This window comes from Peromyscus leucopus, chromosome 19 (genome assembly GCF_004664715.2).
Source record: "Peromyscus leucopus breed LL Stock chromosome 19, UCI_PerLeu_2.1, whole genome shotgun sequence".
Lineage (NCBI taxonomy): Eukaryota > Metazoa > Chordata > Mammalia > Rodentia > Cricetidae > Peromyscus > Peromyscus leucopus.
In genome coordinates, this window is record NC_051079.1 from 82,926,422 (window position 1) to 82,951,386 (window position 24,965).

The 24,965-nt window shown below is 53.3% G+C and overlaps 1 protein-coding gene across 2 annotated transcripts in view; it reads left to right on the forward strand.

Annotated features, from left to right (window-relative positions):
• Positions 1-9,412: 9,412 nt before the first annotated feature.
• The window catches only part of Tent4a (terminal nucleotidyltransferase 4A), a 35,028-nt gene continuing 19,475 nt past the window's right edge, over positions 9,413-24,965 (forward strand). For both annotated transcript variants that reach the window (XM_028873683.1, XM_028873684.1), the window contains exons 1-2: positions 9,413-9,576; positions 9,633-10,196. In XM_028873683.1, the coding sequence (XP_028729516.1) occupies positions 9,413-9,576; positions 9,633-10,196 (728 nt within the window). The remainder of the gene's footprint in view (positions 9,577-9,632; positions 10,197-24,965) is intronic.

Genomic DNA, 24,965 nt, shown 5'->3' on the forward strand with positions numbered 1-24,965 from the left:
ATGCCTGGACCAGAGAGAGTGCTGGTCATGGCCAAGCTTTGGCAGCATGCAGTGTCCCCTGGAACAACCCAGCAGGCAAGGCTTTGAGCCCAGCCTTGGTCTGTCTGTGTCTGGAGCTGGGGGGCAGGGGGGGGGTGCCTCCCGGGCAGTCAGCAAGCTCGCCAGGCCTCTCTGTCATGAGGAAAGAATCTGCAGGTCTGTAAACTCGCTATTTTTAGGCCTTTGTGGGGCCGAGCCAGTTTCCCAGTGTGGTAAGACCCACATATTTTACTGAATAGAACCTTGAAAAGTTATAACACATGCCTCCGGCCGACTCAGAAACTTCAGGGGGTTGAAATGCCATACAACTAATTCCTGAGGACAAAGGGGCAAGCCCCCAAGCCCCTTTGTTCTCTCTGGTTGCTCCCCTGGTCCACACCCACCTCAGTGTGCAGCTCACTCAGTGCCATTCAGAGTCTTCCTGCATGTGCTCCTGACCAATCCTGGCCAGGCAACTGTGCTCAGTGCCAGCTCATGTCAACTAGCTCAAGGTGCCTCCCACATAGGGGGCATTTCCTGCTCTCCCTGGTGTCCCCAAAATCAGGAAAACAGGACCTCCAGCCATTGTTAAACCCATATCCCAGAAACTACTCTCTGCCCAACTCTTCCAAGAGACCTGGTGGCTCTCTTCAAGATGTATGCTGTCTGTGGCTACCTGTCCCCATTGCCACTCTACAGAGTCCTGCCCAGGGCTTGGCATGGTCCCCAGTCTGCTCCTGTGCATGGAGTATACTAGATGGTCTTCTAGAAAAGGCCTTAAAGATTCAATCTAAGTGCTTGGCTCGGAATTCTCCAGGCCTAATCTGTGACTGTGGGGTGAGAAAGCCTAGTCTGGCACAGGTGCTCAGGGTGGCTTCCTTCTAGAGGCTTACCTAGCTACTCCTGTCTTCCCTTGGTAAATGCCATGGATAAAAGCTAATAACTCAGCTGGATGTGGTGGCTTACACCTATAAACACACTTAGGAGGCAGAGGTAGGAGACTGTCCCAAGTCTGAGGCCAGTTTGGGCTAAAGAGTGAACTCTAGGCAAGCCAAAAGGGTGGGCAGAGAATACAGAACAACTTGGGAAACAGAGATGAAGAGCAGCTCTCTACAACAGGTGAAAGAGAACCAGCCTGATCCAAGAGTAGGAGGCAGGGTATGGATTTACGTGCTGTCCTCCTACCTCACTTAGTGGGAAAGGCCCAGAGATGCCTGGAAGGCTTGGAGGAGATCCTAGCTTCTTACAGAATCTCAGCGTAGAGCTGCCTGTTTACAGGGTCTATGAATGGTCACTCCTGAAATCCAGCTGCAGTGTGAATCCCTTTAGTTTTCATATAATCCTAAGTGTGAGTGACCAGGGCCATCTACTCCTTCCTGAAGGTGTGGTGTGTGAGGTCAGAGGTTTACCAGATGGCCCAAGGCTGTAGGACCAAGCACAGAGATGGCAGCTGGAAAACTAGACCCATAGGCCCTGGTCTTCACTGAAACAGGAGAGGTGGTTTGACCTGTTTACAGTCTGGGTTCCCATAGGAGTTCTGCAAATTTTCCCTGGGGTAGACAGGCTGGGTTTACTCACCCAGGCTTCCTACCCGGGTGGAGCCTCTACTTACTGACTGCTGGCACCTGAGGTGGTAAGGTGTGGCACTGGATTGTCCTGAGACGTGACCTCAGCCAGGAAACACAGCCAACTCGGCTGTTTGGGCTGGAGGAAGTGTCCTGGGGTGGCCTGTGGTGTGCAACACTGGCACTCTTGCAATTACTTCTTGTTGCCCCTTCAGACTACACCGGGAGACACAGAGAGGGGATGTGGAAGAAATACGGAAAAGCATGGATGGTCCTGTCTTACTTTTAAGTTATATGTCTTCTATACAAGAGATTCTGGTCAGTTCCAAAAAACAAAAGGAGCATCCTGTAAACTGAACACAAGCCAGAGACACCAGTGTTTAACGTCCAGTGCTCCATGGTGCTTCTGCCACCACCCATGTTGTCTTGCACCAGTGGTGGCTCCCGTGTTCACATCCGAGCCCCGCTGCCACAGTCTCTTCAGCAGAAACCCATAGCTCTTGACACCCCCCTCTCCTGCTTCCACACACTAAGCCAGTCATGGGTCCTGTGACTTTACCTCCCCAACAGTTCATAGCAGAGTCAGCACTGCACACCTGCCAGGTCCAGTGCTCATGTTCTGGGCACGGCTAGACTAACTTCCAGCCTTTCTTGGGAATGCATATCTGAGCTCTGGATGCAGAGGTACTGACCACCCCAGGCCTGGCCATTCAACCTCCTTGAGGACTGCCTCCGTCCCCTGCTGGCTCTCCACAGGGAAGCAGAGGACTCTCAGGTCCAAGGAAATGGCAATGTTGGGAAGACGCCTGGATCCCAGTGAGTGGATGGCACTGAGCCACACCTCACACTCAGTTCCCTATTGGCCAGCTGAGACCTCTTTGACCCCACCTGGATGGGGGTCACAGATAGGAAAGAGACTTTTCAAATGCTAGTTTCTAGCACCTTTTGTTTCCTTCGGTATTTGACAGCAGCCGGTTGGTGCATCAGGCAGGAAGCAGGCAGCCCCCTCTGATGTTGCCATTCCCACAGAAGCCTCAGGTCTTGGGACCCGTGGGCCTTGGACACGGCCGGTGTTAGAGCTGTCAGCCTTCGGTCTGAGCCCCTTGGACTTGGAAGACTTGGAAGTGGTGACCAGGGCTGCAGCTCATTTCTCTGGCAGTTTATAGCCTACTCTGTCATTGTCTTTCTATTTCCCATTGCCCTCTGTTCTGGCTGTTCTTGGACTGCTCAGGACTCCTTTAGCTGTCAGTGGCTGCTGCTGGGACTCAACTTCACTCACCACCTCTGCTGGAAAACATACCAGAGCCAGGATGCAGCTGAGGCACCCTGCAGGCCAGACAGGAATTGAGCATTGGGTGTAGTTGGGATCAGTCAAGTGCAATCATTTCCTCCTGTAAGAGGTGGGATGCCAGTGGGTCAATGGAATGCCAAGGTGGGTGCTGTGGGAATTTGTTCAGTTCAGCCAATGACCTTTGGGGTGTCTGGCCTGATGGGCGTGGTCTTCTTCGGGTATGTGACCGGTTAAAACTGAGGAGGGGACAGGTGCTCTCTCTTAGGTAGCAAGGACCAGTCAGAAAGCATGAAGCAGCTGTGGTTGGTCTTCTCTCCCTTGGGCAGGGCAGGACAACAACTGGACCAGCAGGATCAGCAGCGGGCGTCTTCCTTATTCTGTATCAGTGAGTGTATTATCCCCAGTCAATACCTTGGTAAATTCTTGAGATCCCTTAACAGACTCTCGTGGGTTCACATTACAGGTGGGTCTCAGTAGCACTGCCACACTGGTACTACTGCTATGTAGATTCAGGCTTGTGAGGTCTGACTGTGGGGATGCCCCAGGCACCCCCACTCAATGGGTACCCACTTCAGCTGACTGGAGACACATCCAGGCCAGCTGTCAGTCAGCACCCTGGGTCCTCACTCATCCTCTGCTGATTCTGTCAACAGCTCAGCTTGTACTACTGAAAGCAGGATAGACTAGTCAAGAGAAGTCTTCACTGGGTCTGATGTTGCAACGCCATGAGAGGCAGTAATAGGAGATCTCCAGCCAACTCACTGGGAATCTAAGCAGTCTTTTTTTTTTTTTTTTTTTTTTTTTTGGTTTTTCGGGACAGGGTTTCTCTATGTAGCTTTGCGCCTTTCCTGGAACTCATTTGGTAGCCCAGGCTGGCCTCGAACTCACAAAGATCCGAGTGCTGGGATTAAAGGCGTGTGCCACCACCGCCCGGCCTCTAAGCAGTCTTCTTACACATCCTGAAAAGGGAGTGTTTGACCCAATCCAGGTATTTGTTTTGGACCAATTATGATTATTAAGAATTATGTCTTTGGCCAATCATGGCCTTGCTGCAAATCATAGTCACCCCTCTAGTAGGGGACATGTTTCCTCTCCTCCAGGTAAGAGTGATCCCAAGCCTGGTGCAGGCTGGCATCCCTGTCTGGGTCTGTGCCTCTGAGAGCCAGGGCAATCATCTGCAGTCCTTCACAGTTGTCTCGAGGTGTCCATGGCGTGTTCAAAATGGCTGATGTTGGCACGAGCATTATCCTGCTGGCAGTTAAGGGGATAGGCCATTTGCTCAGGGCAGCTAGGGCAACAAGAGAGAGTTTTATATCTAATTAGGAGTCTAGTTGCCCCATCTGGTGTCTTGCTTATTTACAGAAAATACACACTAGAAGGAATGCTTACAAACTTAAAGGACTCACTATTAACACTAATGCTTAACCCCTGCCCAGTGTCCAGAGAGAGCCTGCCTGTTCTGTCTCAGCTGAGCCCTGTACATGGCACTCAAATCCTTGTCTGACTGGGTAGAGCTGAGCCCCCTCCCCACCCACATCCTGAATGACTGAGTGGAGCAAACGCCCCTTTCCCACATCCCAGATCCCTGGATAACAAGGCGTAGCTGAAGTCCTTTCTCGTTCACCCAGATTTCTGGATATTCAAATCCCTGGATGCTGCCCATATAGGGGGAGCTGAGTCCTCCAGCCAATACTCCCTGCCCATCTGGGGCCCACACTGTCATGGTTGTGTCAGAAACAAGCTCTCAATATGTTCTCCCATTCCAGCTTGAGATTACTTCCCACAGTGGCGGTGGTTACTGACCCTCACTCTCTCCTCCTGAATGACCTCCACACTAAAGCCTGCACCCATCACTAGTTTCCTACTTCTGTCAAAGGGCATCAGCCTTCCCTTCACATCCAGCCAGTAAGGCAGAGTGTGCTCTTCTAATGCACTCAGACTACATTGTTCTAGGAATAAACCTTCAAAGGGAGCCAGCCTCCCCAGTGCATGACGCATGCACCCCAGCATGACGCCCAGTCGTCCCACACCTGTCAGCAAGTGTGGCTCCAGCATTTTGGTCATCACCCTTCCCCAGGCCTCCACCTGGAATGCATCCACCCCTGTTATTGGTCCAGAAGCTCTTCTTGATCTCCACCCCCCTTGCCCCCCATCATGCTTCTCTGTGCATTCAGGGCACATCTCCACTTTCTTTACTGTGAATCTCTGGGCTCTCTCACACAGAGGCTGTGCAGGTCATCTGTCTGTATTAAACACACCGCAGGGACCAGAATCTCCCAGTTACAACAATCGAAGTGCCCTCTTGTGGAGACACAATCAGCCCTGTTGACAATTCCTGCCCTGGAGTGAGCTGGGGAGAAGGCCAGCTAGGGCCCTGAAATCAGAGGGTTGCATTCTCCGGGCAGAGTTACTCCCAAGGATGACCGGAGAAAGTCAGAACAGGCTTTCAAACTCAAGATGTGTACACTGGGTTTGGGGTCCCCTCCCCGACCTGGTTCCCCCTTGGCTAGCAGACCTCCTTTGTCCTTCGTCCCTTACTCATGCCCAGTACAAGCCATGACTCTATTGGTTTTTGTCTCATTTCTTAGCCTCCCTGGCAGTTAAAAATGGCTATAATTATGGTCAGTTCGTCAATACAATTTAAGATTAAAAAAATGGAGAAAGGTTTTCTTGGAAAATTATTGCAGTTCTGACAAAAGAAGGCACATGCAATAGACACTGCCCTTTACTTCTCCTTCGTGTTCCCAGTATGGACATGAGGGCTGGGCTGGGACAGCAAAGGTCTGGACAGCTTGCACAGGCTATGAAAACAATGGCCTGCATTGCGACTGTCTATTAACACAAGAAGACGATAATCAGACCCATCGGTCTGTATCAAGATCGAATCTGTCACTTGGGCCCACAGTGTGGTGAGAAATGATGACAGGCCCGCTCACAGGTTGTGCACACCTGCTTGCTTCTTGCCCTGCTTAGCCACACTCAGAACGAGCGGGACAGCTTGTTGGATGAGGACACAGAGAAGGCCATCAGCCTTTGTGCCCCAGCTGCCGCCAGCCGAATGTCAGCTGTGTGAAGGCGACCGACCCTCTGGGAAAGCCCACCTTTGGCTGTCCTGCCAATCGACTGCAGCAAGATCAGCCATGTCTGAGCTCAGTAGAACCACTCGGCCCATAGGCTGGCTTTAAGAAGTACTAAACACTACTTTGCCAATGGGTTTGAGGGCAGCCAGCTACCCAGCAGTAGCTGAGTGATATGCCACTCAGCCTGGGAACCTGGGCCCTTCGAGCCCCAAAGAGAAAGTGCTGGGTTTTTTCTCTGTGGAAACTAATGACAAAAAGAATGATCTCCCTGCCCAGAGTTTCAAAGACTGAATTTTACTCTCAGCATCAAGAAATATATGGCTTCTGTGGCTGGAGAGATGGCTCAGCAGTTAAGAGCACCCACTGTTCTTGTAAGAGGACTTGGGTTCAGTTTCCAGCACCCACGATAGCTCATTCTCATCTGTAGCTCTAGTTCCAGGGGATCTGGCATCCTTCTTTGGCTTCCATGGGCACCAGGCACACACGTAGTGCACATAAAATACATGTAGGCAAACACTTATTTAAATACATAAAATAAAAATAAGTAAATCTCAAAAGGAAGAAAGACATGGCTTCTAATTTACATAAAACCTTTGTTCTAATTACAAAACTTGTCTGGTGGCTGATTAATCAAAGGAGGGGGATCAGCTAAAGGCAACTACAAAGATAAGAGCGTGAGACTATATGAAAAAAAAACCCACAGGAAAACACTGGAATAAAATAAATGGCAGCATGGATGACAGACTCCGGAAGCTGGCAAGGGGACTATGGTGCTCATGTCCTTGGCTGTTCTGCCAGCACTCAGGGAGGACTTAATCGCTGTGCCACACTGTCCTAGAGCTGGTGTCCAGCAGTGAAGAGGACAAGCCGTCATCTCTTGGGGACCTGTCATTCTGATGCAGCTGAGGGGACACAGATAAATGACGTATTAGATGGTGGAGTGGGTGGCATCAAAAGGTGTGGAAGCCTTTACCCTGGGTGCCTGAATGGCCTTATAGGGAAACAGATCTTTACAGATGTTCTCAGCCTGATCCAACATAACAGGTGTCCTAAGAGACGACAGACACAGGGCAAGTGCCATGGATGATGGAGACAGGGTAGTGCTGTGGATAAAGGAGCAGTGCCAGGGATTGATGGGAGAGGAAACGCTCGGAGGAAAGCAGGAAGCAGGGGCTGGCTTTGGCCGTACAACCTTCTCAGACGACACGGCCTGCTGGCATCTTGATGCCAGACGTCCCGGTCTCCAGAACTGGGAAGGAACAAACTTGTTTTCTGGGTGCCTGATTGGTAAATCAGGGAAAGAAATGGGGGAAGTTGAGGACAAAGTCTGCAATTTAAGCAGAGCCACTTGGAAGTCCTGAAAATGTGAAGAGGGGATAGAAGGAATCCTGCGTATGTCTGGGGAAGAGCATGCCAAGTAGCTGTAAGAGCCAGAGCAAAAACTCAGGGACAGAAGTGTGCCCCACCCTCTGTGGCCACTGCAAGCAAGGTTAGGGGATAACCCGGGAGAAAAGGTGTGAAGAGGGGGAGGATGACAAGGTAAGAGTCTAGAAGGTTAGCAAGGCTGTTAATTTTTGGTCATCAAAAAAGCAAGACACTGAGGGATACATGATCTGATTTCTTAAAAGTAACAACTTAAATATGTATGAATACATGTGTGGACATTCATGCATCTGAATCACTTGAAGAACCACCTGCTGTGTGGATAAGAACTAAAGGGGCAAGGATGGGATGCGGGAAACCATTTGGGAGTCACAACTTAAAAACAGACTGGAGGTAGAGGTGATTGGAAGGACCAAGGAGAGGAAAGGTAATAGTTTGGTTTTGGATGCTCCTGGCAGCAGCAGAGCCAATAGGGCAAAGGGATGGCGAAGGGAGAGGGCAAGGACTTGAAGGATTTCCCGAATCATTAAAATTGAGTTCCAAACTGAGGGCTCTTTTCTTGCCTGTAGTATTTAATATAACACCCCCTCGCTTTTGGGGGACAGGGGTTCTTTGTTTGATCCAGGCTGACTTGTACTGTTTGCAATTCTCCTGCCTCAGCCTCCCCAGTGGTGGAATTACAGGCATGCACCTCCGTACACAGCTTAATGCACAGGCTCTCATCGTTGGCTGTGATCGCCACATAGACAGGCGGTCAGAAAACGCCAGGGACGAAACATTCGTTCATTTCCACGCCACTGAGGAAAGGAACTAAGTATGTACTACGGCTCTTCCACGTTGGTGCCATATTAGAAGCGCCAAGCACTCAGTAGTTTGCTCCTCCCTGGTACAGACCAGGAGCAGAGCCGCTCCCTGATGCTCAAAAAAAAAAAAAAAGCGGAGCCCAGGTACCGCGGCGGGCCCAAGCGCAGCGGGAGCAGAGAGCAGGCTCGCCCCGCACATCACATGCACAGGACACTGGGTCTGCTTCCGACTTCACCGGCCGCGTGGCCCCGTGGCGCATCCCAAACCAGGCGGGGCGCTCACGACTGCGGCGAGCCACGCGGGTCTCGGAGGCCAGGCTCCTGCCGGGTCACTTGACTGCACCGCACGGAACGCGCGAGCAGACAGACGTCCGGAGGGCGTGCGGGCGTGCGAGCGGCTAGACCCGCACGCCAACCCTCGCCGGGCGGCGCCGTCGCAGCGGTTTCGTTTTCCCAGCCGGCCGTGCGGCCGGCACGGAAACTTCCACCCGGCCGCCCTGCGGGCCTCTGCGCACGCGCGGCGCGGCCCCGCCCCCACAGCGAGGGCCCGCACCCCGCCCCCTCCTCCGGCCCCGCCCTGTCTGTCTGGTCTGCCGGCGCCCGCGCCGCCCGCCGTCTCTCCGCCGCCGCCCAGGGCGCGGAGGGCGCAGGCGCGGTAACCAAGGCGGCGCAGCCGAGTGAGGATTTGAAATCCCCGCGCGTGCGCACTGCGCCGCGGCCCGCCGAGGGAGGCCGCGCCTCCGCCCCGCCGCCCCCGCGCCGCCTCCCCGCCCCTCCTTGGAGCGGAGGCGGCGGCCCCCCCACCCCCCACCTCCATCCCCCGGTCCCTCCCGCGCCCGGGCGCCGCCGCCGCCGCCGCCGCGCCGCAGGAGCACCGTGACTGCCTGCCTGCCTGCCTGCCTGACGGACGGCCCGGCGCTCTGGGCCCGCCCCCTCGGCCGGTCGCCGCCCCTCCGATGGCCTCTCCCCGCCGCCCGCACGCAACGCCGCCGCCGCCACGGCCCCCTCGCCCTCCCCGCGCCTCCTGAGCCGCCCGGAGCCGCAGCAGCGCCGCGCGCCCCACCGAGCGCCGCCCGCGCCCACCCGCGCGCCCCGGAGCGCGGCTCAGGCCGGTCCCCGTCCGTCCCTCCCTCCCTCTCCCCGCCCGTCCCTCCGTCCGTCCGTCCGTCCCTCCGTCCGTCCGTCCCGCGCGCGGCCGGGCCGGCCCGGGGCGCGGCGGGGGCGGGGGCGGGGCGCGGCGGGCGGCGCGGGCCCCCGCGGGGCGGCGCGTGGATGGATCCGCGCGTGGCCTGGATCCAGCCCGAGCAGAAGGGGCCGGCCAATGCCCTGTGGATGCAGATCTGGGAGACCTCGCAGGGCGTGGGCCGCGGCGGCTCCGGCTTCGCGTCCTACTTCTGCCTCAACTCGCCGGCTCTGGACACGGCGGCCGCGCCCGGGCTGCGGGACGCGCAGCGGCAGCGGCAGCGGCGGCGGCGGCGGCAGCAGCAGCAGCAGCAGCAGCGGCAGCGGGAGGAGGCCCGGGGCCGGCGCCCGCCGCGTCGCCCCCACCGCCTGCACCCGGTCCCGGTGCCGCCGCCACCACCGCCGCGCTGCCCCCGGCTCTGCTGACGGCGCTCGGGCCCGCGGCGGACGGCGCGCGGCGCCTGCACAAGTCCCCGTCGCTGTCGTCGTCGTCCTCGTCCTCGTCGTCGTCCAACGCCGAGTCGGGCACCGAGAGCCCCGGCTGCTCGTCGTCGTCGTCCTCCAGCAGCACCTCGCTCAGCCGCGCCGGCGGCGGCCGCACCTTCTTCAGCTTCGCCGACGGCGCGGCCCACGCGCACCCGGGCCCACGCGGCCCCGCGCCCGCCGGCTCGCCGCCGCCGCCGCCGCCGCCGCAGCAGCACCAGTTCCACCCGGGCCGGCGGAAACGCGAGAACAAGGCCAGCACGTACGGCCTCAACTACCTGCTGTCGGGCAGCCGCGCGGCCACGCTGAGCGGAGGGGGCGGCCCCGGGACCCAGGCGGCCAGGCCGGGCACGCCGTGGAAGAGCCGCGCGTACAGCCCGGGCATCCAGGGGTGAGTGCGCCCGCCCCGCGGGGCCGCCGAGGACGCCGGCACTTTAACCATAACTCCCGTTAGGACGGGATTGACAGTTCGGGATGGAGGCCTGGGGACAGACGGGCACGCCGTTCTCAGCTTCCTCCCCTCCAGGGCTGGGAAGCCAGGGGGCCTTGCTGGTTCAGACTGGGGAGCTTAGGAGCTTGTTCTTGCCTATAAGTTAAATCGTGTATTTTAGTGTAGTCAGGTTGAAGGTATTTTTTTTTCCTTCCTTTTTTTGGAGACAGTAGGTTTTTGATAGTGATACAGCTTAGCCATCAGGTGAGATTGAGAAGTGGGGTGTTGTGTGTGTTGAGGTTACCTAGTACGTTTTAAATCTGGGCGGATGTTAGCAGAGCATCACCTGGGGATTCTAAAAAGCTGCTTAATGGCACGCAGAATTCTTTCCTGTGTACTCACGGGAAGGTATCATTTTCATTTAAAAATTTTCCACACATCCCAGAGGACCTTTAGGGTTTAATGTCCCCAATGACAGCAAGGTGGGGGCGTTGGTTTGGAATTGCCCCAGGTGTGACTGCTCTTGTGTGAAGCTATTCATTCAACCCATTGGCTTTTCTGAGCATCTAGAACAAAATATTCGTTTATACTTTGTGCGTTTCAAGACTGGTGAGCCTGGCTTGCCTCAGTTCCTGCGGATCTGAGAGACATCGAAACCCCCCTCCCCTCAGGCCTGGATCTGCTGACCACCCAGTTTATGTTGGCCCCAAGGGTTGCTAGACTCTGAGACTCGTGTGAGGTAACTTCTTAGGGGACGGATACTCTGCCGAGTGTGTAACGGTTGCACATCCTGCATCTTGTTTCACCTGGTTTGGGGTGGGAGTCGTGAGCATGCACTACAGACCCGGGAGAGGCTGGTTTCCTCTGCGGATTCTCCACTGCTTGCTTGGAGAACTTTCTGAGGCAGGTGTCAAGGAACAGATTGTGTGTGTGGCGGAACCTCCGGAGGGAGGTTTCTAGACTGTTACATAACTGTCATGGAACCAGTGTCTCCACTGTTAGTTGGGGCTTGACCCGGGACAGTTCCGCTTGTGCACCGTCTTAAGCATGAGCAGCGTGGTCTGCCCCTCTGCCATAACTGTGACTCTCGAAGTAGAGGTCTCGTTGGTGGTTTGTAAGCTGGTCAGCCTCTGTATGTTCTTCTGGGCTTCTGTTAGTCTGGGTGCCACTGTGGGCCAGGTGTGTTTCTAGAGTCTGGGGTGGGGTTGGGGTGAGTGACATGTAGTCTTATGGATCCCCCAGACCTGGTCCATCCCTGGAGTGCCCCTTCCTGGTCTGCTTGAACATTGCTACCTAGGTGTTCACACTCGCCTACTGCCATCCTTTCTCCCAAGTCCAGTCATCGATCAGATGCTGTCCCCTGGGCCTGAGTTCTCATCATACTTCAGGCCCATCAGAATCATCTCTGGTGGAGGCTGTCGGAGCAGTCCTAGACTGGTGTCCGTCGATTTAGTCACTGTGGCCTGTGTCCTTGGTCATCACTCAGTGGGATGAGGTGCTACCAGCTCCCAACTCCAGAAGACTCGCCTCATCTCCTACCCTTCCCCCACCTCCAAGAGAGATGAATGCCTGAACTCAGTGGTGCTTGGGCTCTGTTACTCAGCTCGCCTTAGACCCTGCCTCAGTTTCCCGTTTACTCAGTTTAGGACACTACGGTATAGGTCCTAAGAGGACTCCAAACCAGCTAAGAGCCTTGATCCTCTCTGGACCAGGAGATGCCACCCATATCTCTTTCATGTGCCTGGTGACTTATCTGTCTCAGGTGGCTTGTGTCATGGTTTTGTTGCGGGGAGGGGGGGGGATTGGAGCTTGCTAGTCAGCTTGGCCAGCCTGGGGGGGCAGGGTACCCTGTCTGGTTCCTCCTGTGAATGACCTTTCAGAGGTGGGTAGGGAGAATTAGTAAACCAGGACAGCAGTAGAGTTGGGCCTGTGTGTTAGGAGTAAAGGTAGCCCAATGATGGTTTCCATGTGGCCGGTTGGTCTTATGTGAACTGACCTTGGGATGGCAAGAAAGAGACCTGTCTGAATCTTCTCTCGTCTACCACCTTGTCTAGAGGGATGTGTGGGCCAGCATCAAGCCTTGGTGACTTAGCAAGAGACAGAACTAAGGTCAAGTGTTGGCTGAAGTGTGGCCCAGTTAACAGTGAGGGGCCGGTTTGGGAAGGGTTGCCAAGTGTTCTTTCTAGTCTCAGGGTATGCCTTTCAGGGGACACCCTGCAGACCTCAAGAAAGGTGGCGTGGTTTTCCAGTGGCTGAGAGTCCACAGCTCCTGCTGAGCCCAGCTGGGTCTCCGCCTGGTGGACACGTGGCACCTGCAGCATCCATCCTTCTCTGGGAGGAGTCCGCCCTGGGAGGCTGCTTGCTGGCCTGGGTTCATGGACTGCTAGCTGGCTTTCCACCTCGGGTAGGGTGAAAGGACAGGCTTAGAGCATGAGCCTGGAGAGTAAAGACGGTGAACCCCGGTGTGAGCACTGCCCTGGCACAGGCCTGAGCTGACTTCTGAGACCGTTGTTTAGGGCTTGGCATACGTAGTGTTGGACATACCTGCTACATGAGCTCCTCTCCCAGAGACGGAGGCAGCTGTGGATGGGCTCTCTGGGTTCTCCCTTTCTGCGTTTAACCCGCCTGGCCCTCTGCGTCCTCACCTCTGACCCACAGTTTGATTCCTTTGCCGTGGTCGGTCTCAGTGGCTTTAGAAGCTGCCTCAGTTTAAAGGTAAGGAGAGTCCTTTAGGTGAGGGTGGGGTGTGGGCTCATGCATTTAGCCACATCCTCCTCACTGCCGTCTTCCGGCAGGAGTGCAGAGGACACGGGAGGCCTTTGCACACAGCTGCAGCACCGTGACCTGAGTTGGCTCTGAAGGTTGTGGCCTTCCAGGTGTGCCCGTAGTGGCAGCTGTCGTGAGCGGCTTCTTGGCAGCCCTCCTGGCCATGGTTAGTCTTGATGTGTTCCGTGCCCTCGGTGATGGAATCCCATTGTCTGTCTGAAGCCTCCAGGGTCAGCAGTGAGAGTGTGGTTGTGATTGGGGGTGCTCACAGGGCTGCACGCATGCTCTTTGTGCTGCACTCTGTGAGGGAGGGAGTCCGAGCTTGATGGAGCAACCAGGTTCCCTCTTCCCGCACGCTTCCTGCCTGCTTTGACAGAAGTAGTGGGCCTTTCCTCAGAACAACCGGGAGGCTCCACTGGGAAGGCACCGCTGAGGGCCCCTGGGGTGTACTGTGGGACATAGGGTAGTCTCCGTGATCTCCTTCCCTGGGCTCCTGTGAGCACCGGGTGCGTGGGAAGTTGTAAGCGCCGCCGCCTCTGCCGGTGACGGTGGTACACCTGGTCTTGCTTCACAAAGATCGTCATAGTTGAGGAGGGAGGTGAGAAGGGTCACCCCACACAGATGCTGAGACATACTGACCACATTGGCAACACTCCTGTACAACGCTCCTCCACACGGAGACGGAAAGGCTAGGGCACGTGCTGCTGCTAGGGTGCCTGAGGGGAGTCCTGGAGGACCAGCCGCTGAGCCACGGGGCTGTCACCAGTGAGCCATGGCTTGCTCAGGTTGGAGAGCTGATTCTGGAGAAGGCTACCCAGGAGGACAAGGCCAGTCTAGTTTTTGGACTAGAATATTAAACAGGCTGGCAAAACCCTTTGGAAACATGAGAGGCCCTAGGGTTAGAGAGGCCCTGGGTTTGGTTCCTTACACCAAGGAGGAAAGAAATAGAAGGGGCGCGGTGTGGGGGGACGTGAGGGAAAAATGGAAGCCTAGAATGATTTTAAGCAAATTTCTTATGGCCATGCTATAGAAGTTAGAGAGGATCTTGGTGTCGTGATCTTTGGATGAAAAAGCAGTACTGTTTTCACCTTAGGAACAACATGCTTGTGGCTGAAAGTAATTTTTAAGTAAACTTTTATGTGTTTTTCTTATTATATATTTACTTATGATTTTTATGTATGTGCCTGTGTGAGTTTATGTGGATCATGTGTATAAGCATCCAAGTGTCCACATTTGCCAGAAGAGGCCATTGGATTCCCCTGGAACTGTAGTTACAGGCAATTGTGGGCAACCAGATGTGGGTATTGGGAGCAACCTGGATTCTCTGAATGAGCAGTAAGTGCTCCTAACCGCCAGGCTATCCATCTAGCTCCTTAAGTAGACATTTAAAAGAAAAAAAATACATAATTTTAAGGCCTGTGCTTCAAAGCCTTGGCTATTTTTTATTATAAATGTGAGCTTTTGGGTATCATCTTTAAAGAGTTCATAGAAAAGTGGCCTTTGGGAGCAGGGATCCCAGTGCACCTTGGACAGTAAGAGGCTGTGCCTTGGTGAGGTGGGATGGATTGGCATCAGATCTTAAGGTTGTGAAGGGCAAGTTGTACTTAGAAAGTAATCCAAGATCTCAAGTCCAGAGGCTTCTTGTGATACCGCAGCCAGATTTCAGGCTGCAGGAGTGACCACCCTTCGCAGCAGCCATCCCTCGAGCTTGTCATGGGCCAGTGTTGATCTGAGGAGGCCAGGTCCAAGACCGGCCAGCCTGTTAGTGTTGCTTTTCCTTTAAGCTAAGCTGGATGGGACACTAGCTCCAGAAGGTTGCCCAGGAGAGTGCGGCCTGCAACAGAGGCAAGCAGGTGAGGCTCTGTGTGAACATGCCCAAGTGGGGCGGCCATGTCTTCTCCCCAGGTGGTGTGTGCACTGACTCAGTCAGCATCCTGTTCTTGATATTTCTCTGCTTTCCTACTTTTCTGTGCTCAGGTAGCAAAGCACTGTGAACTGGTTTTTGGAACAGTTATCTCATTAGGCATGTTCTTGGAGTCACATTAGGAAAGCTTGGGTGGGTTCTCCATTCAGCTCTTACAAGACAGGGGTCTAAGTATCAGCTGCCTGGTGTCACATCTGTCTCCAGGGCCCACTCTGAAGCACATTCCTGCCTTTGTGGCACACAGGCTCTCTTCTTTTCTAGGGGCTCCCTGTATTTTGTTTGGGCTTTTGGTCCATTCCATCTTCAAGCCCACAGGATGCCTTAACCCTGACGTCTCCTGCCAGTTAGAGGAGGCCCCTTCCCTGCAAGGGCTCACACGACTGGGTAGACCATCCAGACACCCTATCTTCAGGGCATGTAATTCAGTGTGATTCAAAGATTGTGTCATAAGGCGCACAGGTTCGGCCACTGGGCACTGACTGCCACACACGCAGGCGTTGTTCAGTGGGGAGTCGGCTCTGCTGTGGGAAGAGGAGGCCGTGGTGGCTTGTCCAGCACCATGTCCTTTGCCCATTGGCAGTGACCCTTGCATATTGTCAGTTCTGTCCTTTGGCTTGATTGTCACTCCTGGATTTGGGCTGGGAGATGACAAGAGCCGTGTGACTTTCTGTGCCCCTTGAAGGTGTATCATTCTTCAGTCTCTTATTTTAAAAAAAGTTTAGAGAAGAACCATTTGATCGCACAGAGACTGTGACTGAAAAGTCCCAACCATGAGGTGTCCTGCATTGGTCAGCCTGTCTTGGTGACCCCTGGAGTTGCCACTTGGTAATTACAAAGTAGCCCATCACTGTTTAGTGTAAGATGTGGGCAGCACCTGCTCTTCAGGTCAGGTTGATGGGAAGGGTGGCTTCCCTAGGCCTCGGTTGCAGAGCGTGGGCCGCCTCCTGGAGGAGCCGAAGACGCTCACAGTTCTTGCCTTGTCCCTTCCTGAGCCCCTCTCCGTGGTTAGTTCCTGTGGAGTTAGCTCCTGCTGCCCCAGCCTGCCCTCTGGAGTTAGCGTCCACCTTCTCTGCCTGCCTTTCTCCTGTGGCTTGTGACACTGCTTTCCACAGAGGCTGCTTTGCGCAGCTCTGGGTTTTCCCGGTGGTTGTTTCCTGAGGGGCAGCAGTGGGCATAACCTTCCAGTTCTAGCCTGGGAACGGCGGAGGTCGGTTAAGGGAACACAAAGTTGAATATTCCCGTTTCTACCTGAATTTGTTTCCCATATTGGGAAGCGTGCACTTGGCTTTGAGAAGTTGCTGCTCGCATACTTGGTCTGGTTCTAGCTGGTTTTACCTGGGTTCTAATTCCCACAGCTCAGTTTCCCCACCTGAGAAGTAGAACCTGTGACATCTACCTCATAGCAGTCAAAAGAAAACTCAGCCAGTTTGTGAGCTGGTCTGCATGTGTGGCAAAGGCTGCTCCTGCCCTCTTTCCTCCCCTCAGGAAATAGAAACCCAAAAGGGCTTCGTGTTGCCAACAGGAAAAGCCTTCCTCTTTTTTTTTTTAAATAGGCAAAACTACAGACTAAAGCTCCAAGTCTTAGAAAGGGGAGGAGGAGGATGTTGGCTCAGCTGAGGCCAGGATTGACACTGGGCAGTTTTGGGATAGTCTCCCCGCCTCCGTACCCCCCCCCCCAAATCTGCAGTTGTATTTTAACTGCAGACAGCACCTCAGTGAGTCTATTCTGGGTTGAGTGTGTGTTGTGTAACTGGTGGTTGGTGAGTTCTGAGATGATGCGTGTGTTGTGGTATTGGTCCGTCCGTGGGTTATGAGTTCTTAATCTTGTGCTCAGAGTGGAGTGTGAGTGGCAGGAGATGACCGACTCTCAGGTCTTTGCTGCTTCCTACACCGTGGATTTGTCGGGAGGACACAGAGTGGGCTGGGGAGCCAGGGCAGCCTGGGTGGCAGAGTCCTGTGCAGAGGAGGGCGTGCTGTGTGTGTCCTGGGTAGAAGCCACTGGCCATGCGTACTGGCCAGCACTTAGAGCGGGGCCAGTGCAGGTGAAACACGGAGTTGAAATTTAATTTATTGATTTGTTTTTGTGGAGTTGGGAATCAGGGTGCTCAGCTTGAGTATGCCGGGCAGACACTGCTCGTGAGCACCCTCCTGAGCCCTTACTTAATGTTAGTTAAAATTTAAATGGCCGTGTGTTTGGACAGTGCTGACTTTGTGTAGCTGTGCGTTCTGTTTGAAATAGTTTGATTCAGTAAGTTGCTGAAGTAAATTGAAACTCAACAGCAGTGAAAACTGTGTTGCTCAGCAAGTCGCTGTGGATAAAGCTCTAGAAATCATGTTTCTGACTTTCCAATGCAAATCTTTTAGGAAAGGCTGGTATTTTCATGACTCAAGCAGCATGGAATAGGAGAGTGCAACACGGAGCAGCTTTGAGGGGTGGAGCATGCAGAAGCCGTGATGGCCGCTGGTGTTCACACATGGGCTGCTGATAGCTTTGGAGGTCTCTCCCAGTCCGTTTTTCCCAGCAGCTCTTGTGCACAGGATTCTTGGAGGCTAGTGAGCCCTGCTCCACTTTCCTCTTTGACTTCCTGGTTCACAGCCACAAATAAGCGATATTTCTTGTGTTTTACAGCCACAAACCCAGTCTAGATTGGCTCCTGTGCTCTGGCAGAGAGCTCTGCACTTGTACACGCCGGCCAGTGCTGTTGATGAGGGAGCTAGCCACCACCAGACCAGTTCATAAGGGGCCTTTACTGTCCCTAGGATTCCCATTCCTAATGAGAATGGGCAGATTCAGACCCTGCCTGTGGTTCCTCTTGTGTGGGTGCTTGGCTGGGTGGGGGGAAGAGGGCAGGCAGGAAGACCTCTGGGACTGGATCTTACTTGCCAGGCAGTCTCAGAGATTGAGTTCTCGGCAAGATGGAGAAGTTGTGAAGTGCTGACTTGCAGACTCTTGACTCCCACTGGGAAAGCTGGGTACCCTGCACTCCTCCTCAGCAGCTCATTTTAACCAGACGAGAGAAATTTTCCAGAGACCCTTAGATCTTGTCCAAGGGCCATGTAGGAAGTGGTAGAACTGGGCCCAGACTAGCTCCTTGCCTGGCAAGTCCATGTACTTCACCACTGCCTTCCAGAGAGGGCGTGGGAGCATTTGAGTTCAGAGCCAGAAGCATGATTTGGTGAAATGGCAGAGACAAGAGGTATGGTGAAGTGTAATGAAGAAGGAGTATTTTGGTCACAGGCATCTTCTCTAAATTTAAGTAGCATTTTAAAAAGTGAGAAACAATCATGATATGGTATCTAAAAGTGAAAAGAGCCCTTGGCATGGTCTGGGAGAATATAACTACCAGTTACTTCATGAATCAGTCACCAGGAACTAGTATGTGCACAGGAGCAGGATGCTAGAAGGAAGGCCATAGCGCTCACATGACACACTGAACTGCAGAGTGGGCTCGAACACCGTGTAGGACTTGCAGGGAGCAGCTTGTGGAATGAGGAGAGCCGCAGGGAGCTCACTGTGCAGGGAGCCTTCTTAGTGTGTGTGTGTGGGGGGGCTCTGCCCGTCTTGGTTCCCGCCCGGCAGTGGCCTGCTGTCTGTCATCCCTTTACCCAGTGTTTGCTGCTGCCCTTCAGGATGCTCCCAGGAGGCATGGCACTCAGCAGAGCAATCCACCCGGGTAGCAAGGCTGGCAGGGGCAGGCTGTCAGTGGAGCCCAGGCTCTAATTCCTGGCTCACTTGTTAACTAGGAGCCCTGCAAAGGGGCTTGCCAGAGAGGTGAGGTTGACGGGAGCAATACCTGTGAACCCTGGGCCAGATGCTGCCATGACTCCTTCCCTGGCGTCTGAGGACTGGCTTTGAATACCCCCAGGAACGTGAGTGTAGCTTCTCACAAATCTAGTGGCAGGACCTGGAGCTGTGTTCTGCTAGTTAGAGAGTGGCCTCCTTCCTTGCCACCTAGTTTACAGATAACCTTTCAGAGTATTATGCCCATTCATTTATTCGTTGTTGTTTTTTGTTTGTTTGTTTTTTGAGAACGGGGTAGCAGCCATTTTCCTGCCTCAGCCTCCTGGCTGCTGGGATTACAAATCTGAGCCACCATATCTGATACCAGTTTTAAAATAATGATGCATTTTTGAAGCTGTCATTTCCTTAGAAGTGGGAGCTTTGAAGTACCACAGTTCCATCACCCAGAAATCACCGGGATCATTAGGTGACCACAACTATGGATGGCATTCTCTGAGATCCTATAGGGGCCACTTGGAGCCATCAACAACAGACTCACTAGAACCATCTTCATTTAAACGTTGGAATAATTTATTCTGCTTCAGTAGGAGATGTGCAGTTTCAGATAGAAACACAGGCTTCTAAGAGCTGCTGCCGAAGCTAAGATTGTAAGCTGATGAAAACCCAAGTCCAGAGACCCTGTTAACCAGGCACTGATGCTCTCAGTGTGCAGGGTTCCTGCTCCTGATGGTTCACAAGGCACTGCTCTGAGTTTGCTGCGTTCACTAGCATTTGTTGAGTCCCTCCTGAGCCAGCATGCCAGGCCCTGTTCTCAGGACTACCTGTGTGGATTCTGGGCAGATTCCAAGCTGCTGTCCTTTGTTGTCCTTAGCTCAGCACGGTCAGCCCTGCTTCCCCGAGGCGTCGTGTCTTCTGGCTAGGTTCTGGGTTACCGTGCTCTGACCCTGTGTCTGCAGTTTTTGCCTGCGATGTATAGCATGGTGGATCTTCATACTGCACAGCAGCCTCTGCCCGTCCCTTTTTGCAAAGGACTAGATGGCACGTTTTCTTGAAGAGAGGATACGGGCTGTGCTGTCTGAAGGGTCGCTTGGCTGGCTTTCCATCTCAGAACAGTCACCACCACCTGTCCTCCCAGGCTGGACCTTGTCTTCTCTGCTTTGACGATAGTTACTAATTGCCCACCTGTCCAGAACACCTCTCGATCCCAGCAGGCCTCTGCGAGGCAGACTTTTCTGTGCGCTGCAGGCTGAAGTTGGCCTGCAGAGTAGGGAGAGCCTCTGTCATGTTGCTGGCTTTACCTTCTTGTTTTGGCGGTGTCTGATACCTGTCCATCTTTGGATGCCTTGTTCTGACCCCTGACTTTTCCCGCATTAGGGACATGTTCCCTCTGGTTTTTCTGTGGAGCTGGCAATGAGATGGCTTTCTCTTCGTCTTTATTTTTTCCCCTTCTGGGTTTGCTGTTTTTATGATGCCATCCCTCTTTCCCTGCCTGTGCACAGCACACTTTCCCTCATTGCTTGTCGTAATCCTGACTTGTGTGAATATGTTCCTATGGGAGCAGCCCCCGGCCCCAGTCCATCTGCAGTTCTGAAAGTCTGCCTGTGCCACGAGGATCACCAGATACTGGCAGCTGAGGTGCAGACTGAGCTGGGGAGCTGTCTTGTTGGGACCGGGATTCTACTTTGAGTTGTTTCAGCTTTCCAGGGCTCAGTGCTCTTGGCTTATCCCTGGGCTTCCTAGAAGGCCTGGAGGCCTCTTGTTTGCAGTCAGCCCCAGGGGACAGAGATGCTCCTGGGCTCCAGCACTCAGTCTGCAGCGCAGGAATGCTCCTCCCCAGGGTTTCCTTGCCTGGGGCTGCTGTTCCTGTCTGGCTGCTGTTTTCCCTTCCAGCCCCAACATCAGCACCAGCCCTTGGAAGGTGGTCCCTGGCAACTCCTCCTGAGCCTGAGCCACGCATCATCAGTTTGTGTTTCTTCATAGCTCTGGTTGTTTATTTGTTTGCCCTCCACGAGGAAGCCCCTTCCAGGAGAGCAGAGTGAGAGCGAGGGCCTCCTTTTGTCCTGTCTCGCTCACTGGTCTCCAGTACCTGCCGCACAGTAGGTCCTCAGTAAATGACTGGAGCACGCAGGTTACTTCTGCTTCTGTACTAAGCACTGGCAGAAACCTCTGGGCCTCTTGGGTTGTTTTCCTTTCCTCTCTTAATTCCTGCCCTTGCTTTCTACATTTTTGATACATTTCCATTCTGAAGGAGTCCCTGTTTCTTATGAGGTTCTTTCTGTCATCTTGTGTCTCGGCCAGGGGCATGACTGCAGTGGGGCGTGTGCATGGTGGATGACAGTGATGCAAGAGTCTCCTCAGTGACCAGTGTCACCCAGGAGAGGCCTGAGCACCTCACGTACAGCCCAAGTCTGCAGGCAGCTGTAGAGCTAGTCTGCACAGTTTCCGGTCTTGCACCTGTAAGGAAGCTGGGCAGCTGGGCTGTTGGGGTGGGGTCTGATTCAGTGCTTACTCCTACCCAGCTCCCTATTCAGTGCATGGAATTGTGGGATAGGTTTTTAGGGGCCCTGGCTTTGCAAGTGGGCTGAGCACCACCTGGAGTGACTTCCTATAGTAGTGACCTGAGAGGAACCCAATCCAAAGGACCTGCAGAATGTGTCTGCCAAGCCAGAGGGACCTACACCGGGCTAGCTTTACGGTAGAGGCTCTGAGAGGTGAGGTGCCGGCGGAGATGCAGGCCTCAGGCTGCCTTCTGCTTGACTTCGGTGTGCTAAAGCTAGAGTGTGTTAGGGTTTGGGGATCAGGTTATAAAAGCAAGAACTTACTGAAGAAGATTTAAAGGCTCACAGAAAGAAGCTGCCCTCATTCCCTCCCCGCTGCTGACCAGTGTGTGTCTCTATTTTATGGTGGCTTACTCTTGTAACAAATGTATCTTTCCGTACTTGCTTGTTACAGTCTAGTTCTGGGTAAGCGGTTCTTACCCTCATAGTTAGTTGTGTGTTGTTTGCTTCCTAAACCATTGGGAATCACGCACTGTATCCCTTTGTGTGGAAGGCTTGCCCTTAGGTGGTATTTCTAAGCAAGGTGGATTCCTGTTCCTTTGTCTGCTGCAGTAGCCCATGGCATGAAGTGTCCCTCACATTTTGTGCAGTGGCCCCGTCATCATGCTGAGTGCCAGTCCCACTCCTGCATTTCAGCGAGCTCAGTGGCTCAGTGCTGGGGCTGGTTTCATCTGGTCCAGGGCTCACCCGACTTCCCTCTGTAGAACGGCTGTAGCCATGGCGGCTCTGCCAGCACTGGAGAGTCCCTAGTGAAACCCTTTCTCCATGGTGTAACTGCTGTTGGAGCTAAGCTCTGCCTTATGAGGAAGAACGTAGCCTGCTCAGTGGCTCCAGGACTTTTGCAGTGTCCTTGGGTATGCTCTGCCTGGGTGGCAGTCTTGGATCACTGAGGGTGCATATGGGCACCTCTCATAACCCCTTGGGCTCTGGAAGGTTTTTGGACTTCTGTCTGTTCAAAGTCCAGACTGACAAGGTTAATCACCAAGCTGCAGAGTGCTCCCTTTCCATCTCTTGTGTATACTAGTTGGTATTAACCTGTTGTAATTAGTCTCCTGATATGGGAGCCTCAGTTGAGAAGTTGCCTAGATCTGATTAGCCTGTGGGCATCTGGCTGGAAGATGGTCTCCTTGTTAATTATGTAGGAGGGGTGTGGACAGTGCCATTCCCTGGGCAGGTGGTCCTGGGCTATATGAGAATTCTAGCTAAGTGTGAGCCTGAGTGAACAGCACGCACCATTCCCTCGGGCTGCTGAATTCCTGCTGTGATGTCCCTCAGTGATAGGCTGTGACCTGGAAGTGCAGGTCACTTAATGATGGACTGTGACCTGGAAGTGCAGCCACTTTGCTTCGGGTCAGTGTTTTATCACAGCAACACTTTAATCCTAACCTCCCTTGGTGCCCCCAGGGAGTAGCTGCCGCTAGAGAGAACTTTCTTCTTTCCTTAGCTTCCTGAGGCCAAGCCCTCCCTCACCTCTGCAGTATAGCTGTGCCTCCCCATTCCACTCAGCAGCCTACGTAAAGATGGGGACCAGCAAGGCTCCTGCAGCTGCGCAGAGAGCAGCCAGTGGGAGCCCCAGACACCAGGCCAGCACTAGGCTGCTTCCTTCCACTTGTTTTGAGCCTGCAGTTAAAAAAAAGTGTTTGATAGTCTGGTTCAAGGTTTCCTAATTTGTTTCTGATTCAAACTTGTCTAATTTGTTCAGATAGTTGCCTTGTGCCGTAATTAAATGAGTGATTTATAATTAGTTCATTAACTATGCTAGTTAATGATGCTTTAAGGAAGATTATCTGCCCTCAGAATAGGAGAAGCAGTTCTTTGATTCTCTCATGGATACTTGGACTTGTCATTTGCTTAGCAGCCTGTTGCTTCTGGTAAAGAGGTAACTGCAGCTCAGTGCCCTTGTGTCAAAGCAAGCTGCAGGATCCTCCTGTCCTGGCTGCTCTGTATACACTAGTCGGTATTACCTACTGTAGTTAGCTTCAATCGTCAGCTTCATGGGTGTGTGTGTGTGTGTGTGTGTGTGTGTGTGAATTGTATCAGTTAATTTCACATAATTGTACCAAGGTGCTGTTTTCTGGCAAAAAAGGGTGCCTGAAGCAAAAGGTTCTGGTCTCTCAGAAACTACTGATTGTACAGTTTTTTGAGGCAGGGCATGGTGGTTTTGTACACCGTTAATGCCAGTACTGTGGACAAAAGCAGTGGATCTGTGTGAGTTTGAGGCCAGCCTGGCCGACATAGCAAGTTTCAGGTCAACGAGAGCTGTGCAGTAAGACCATGTCTGAAACCAACAACAGTAAACCCCCAAACAAAAGCTTCTGAAGACAAAGTTGGAGGAAGAGAGAGAATCATTGACAGTAGCGGACCGTTTTCAGTGATTTGTACTGGAAAAGACTGGGAAGGGAAAGCAGTACTTGAGTCAAGTACAGGCCCGGTCAGCGTGTAACAATAGAATCGTGAGCTGATAAGATGAATGATGGGCTCTAGGTAAAGGAGGCAAGTGTTAACAGTTGGAGAGCTGTCTACCTTGGGGCGCAGGAGCTGTGTCTGGGCAAGTTGAGACGCTGTGATGCCAGCTGCTCACAGTTGGATCTGTTAAATGCTGTGGCCACATCCAAGGAGGGTCACCCATTTTTTCTGTGTGTGCTCTTTCTCACTTGCACACACACTCTCTCTGATTCACTTTTTGTGTTATGTACATGAGTGTTTCACCTGCATGTATGTCTTTGCACCACCTGGGTCCAGAAGAAGGCATTGGGTTTCCTGGACCTGGTGTCCAAATGGTTAGGAGCCTCCATATGGTGCTGGGGACAGAACCTGAATCCTCTACAAGAGCAACAGATGCTTTTAGCTCGGTTGTCTCTGTAGGTTTCCCCATCATGATCTTGATGCTCCTTGTTCATAGAATCCCTCTTCCCTCTCTTCAACTGGACTTGTGGAGCTCAGCCTGGTGCTTGGCTGTGGATCTCTGCATCTGCTTCCATCTGTTACTGGATGAAGGCTCATGTTTGTCTTTCTGAGTCTGGGTTACCTCACTCAGGATATTTTCTAGTTCCATCCATTTGCCTATGCAGTCGAAGAGAATTGGAAGAAGGATTCTATGAGCAAGGGGCATCAAGATCATGATGGGAAAACGTACAGAGACAACCAAACCAAGCTAGTCGGAACTCATGAACTTTAGACCAACAGCTGTGGAACCTCCTTGGGACTGGACTAGGCCCTCTGCATAAGTGAGACAGTTGTGTAGTTTAGTGTGCTTAAGGGGCCCCCTGGCAGTAGGATCAGGATCGATCCCTGGTACATGAGTTGACTTTTGGAGCCCACTACCTATCATGGGACACCTTGCACAGCCTTGATGCAGGGGGAGGGGCTTGGACCTGCCTTAACTGAATCTACCAGGCTTTGCTAAATCCCCACGGGAGGCCTTGCCTTGGAGGAGGTGGAAATGGGGGGTTGTTGGGGCGGGGGAGAGGGAGCAGGGAAGAGAAGGGGGATCTGTGGTTGGTATGTAAAATGAATAAAAAATTTCTTAATAATTATAAAAACAAACAAACAGATGCTCTTAGCCTCTGAACCATAGCTTCAGCTCCAGCTCCGTTTCCTTCGGTACAGACACCGCTGTCACTCGTTGCCCACTCTTCTGTGGCTGTTGTGTCTGAGCCATCCCTGCTGCAGGCTGTGACTCCGCTCTGCTGCTCATTTCTTCATGTTCTTTACTGGAGGCCGTGCAGCTGCTGGCCCAG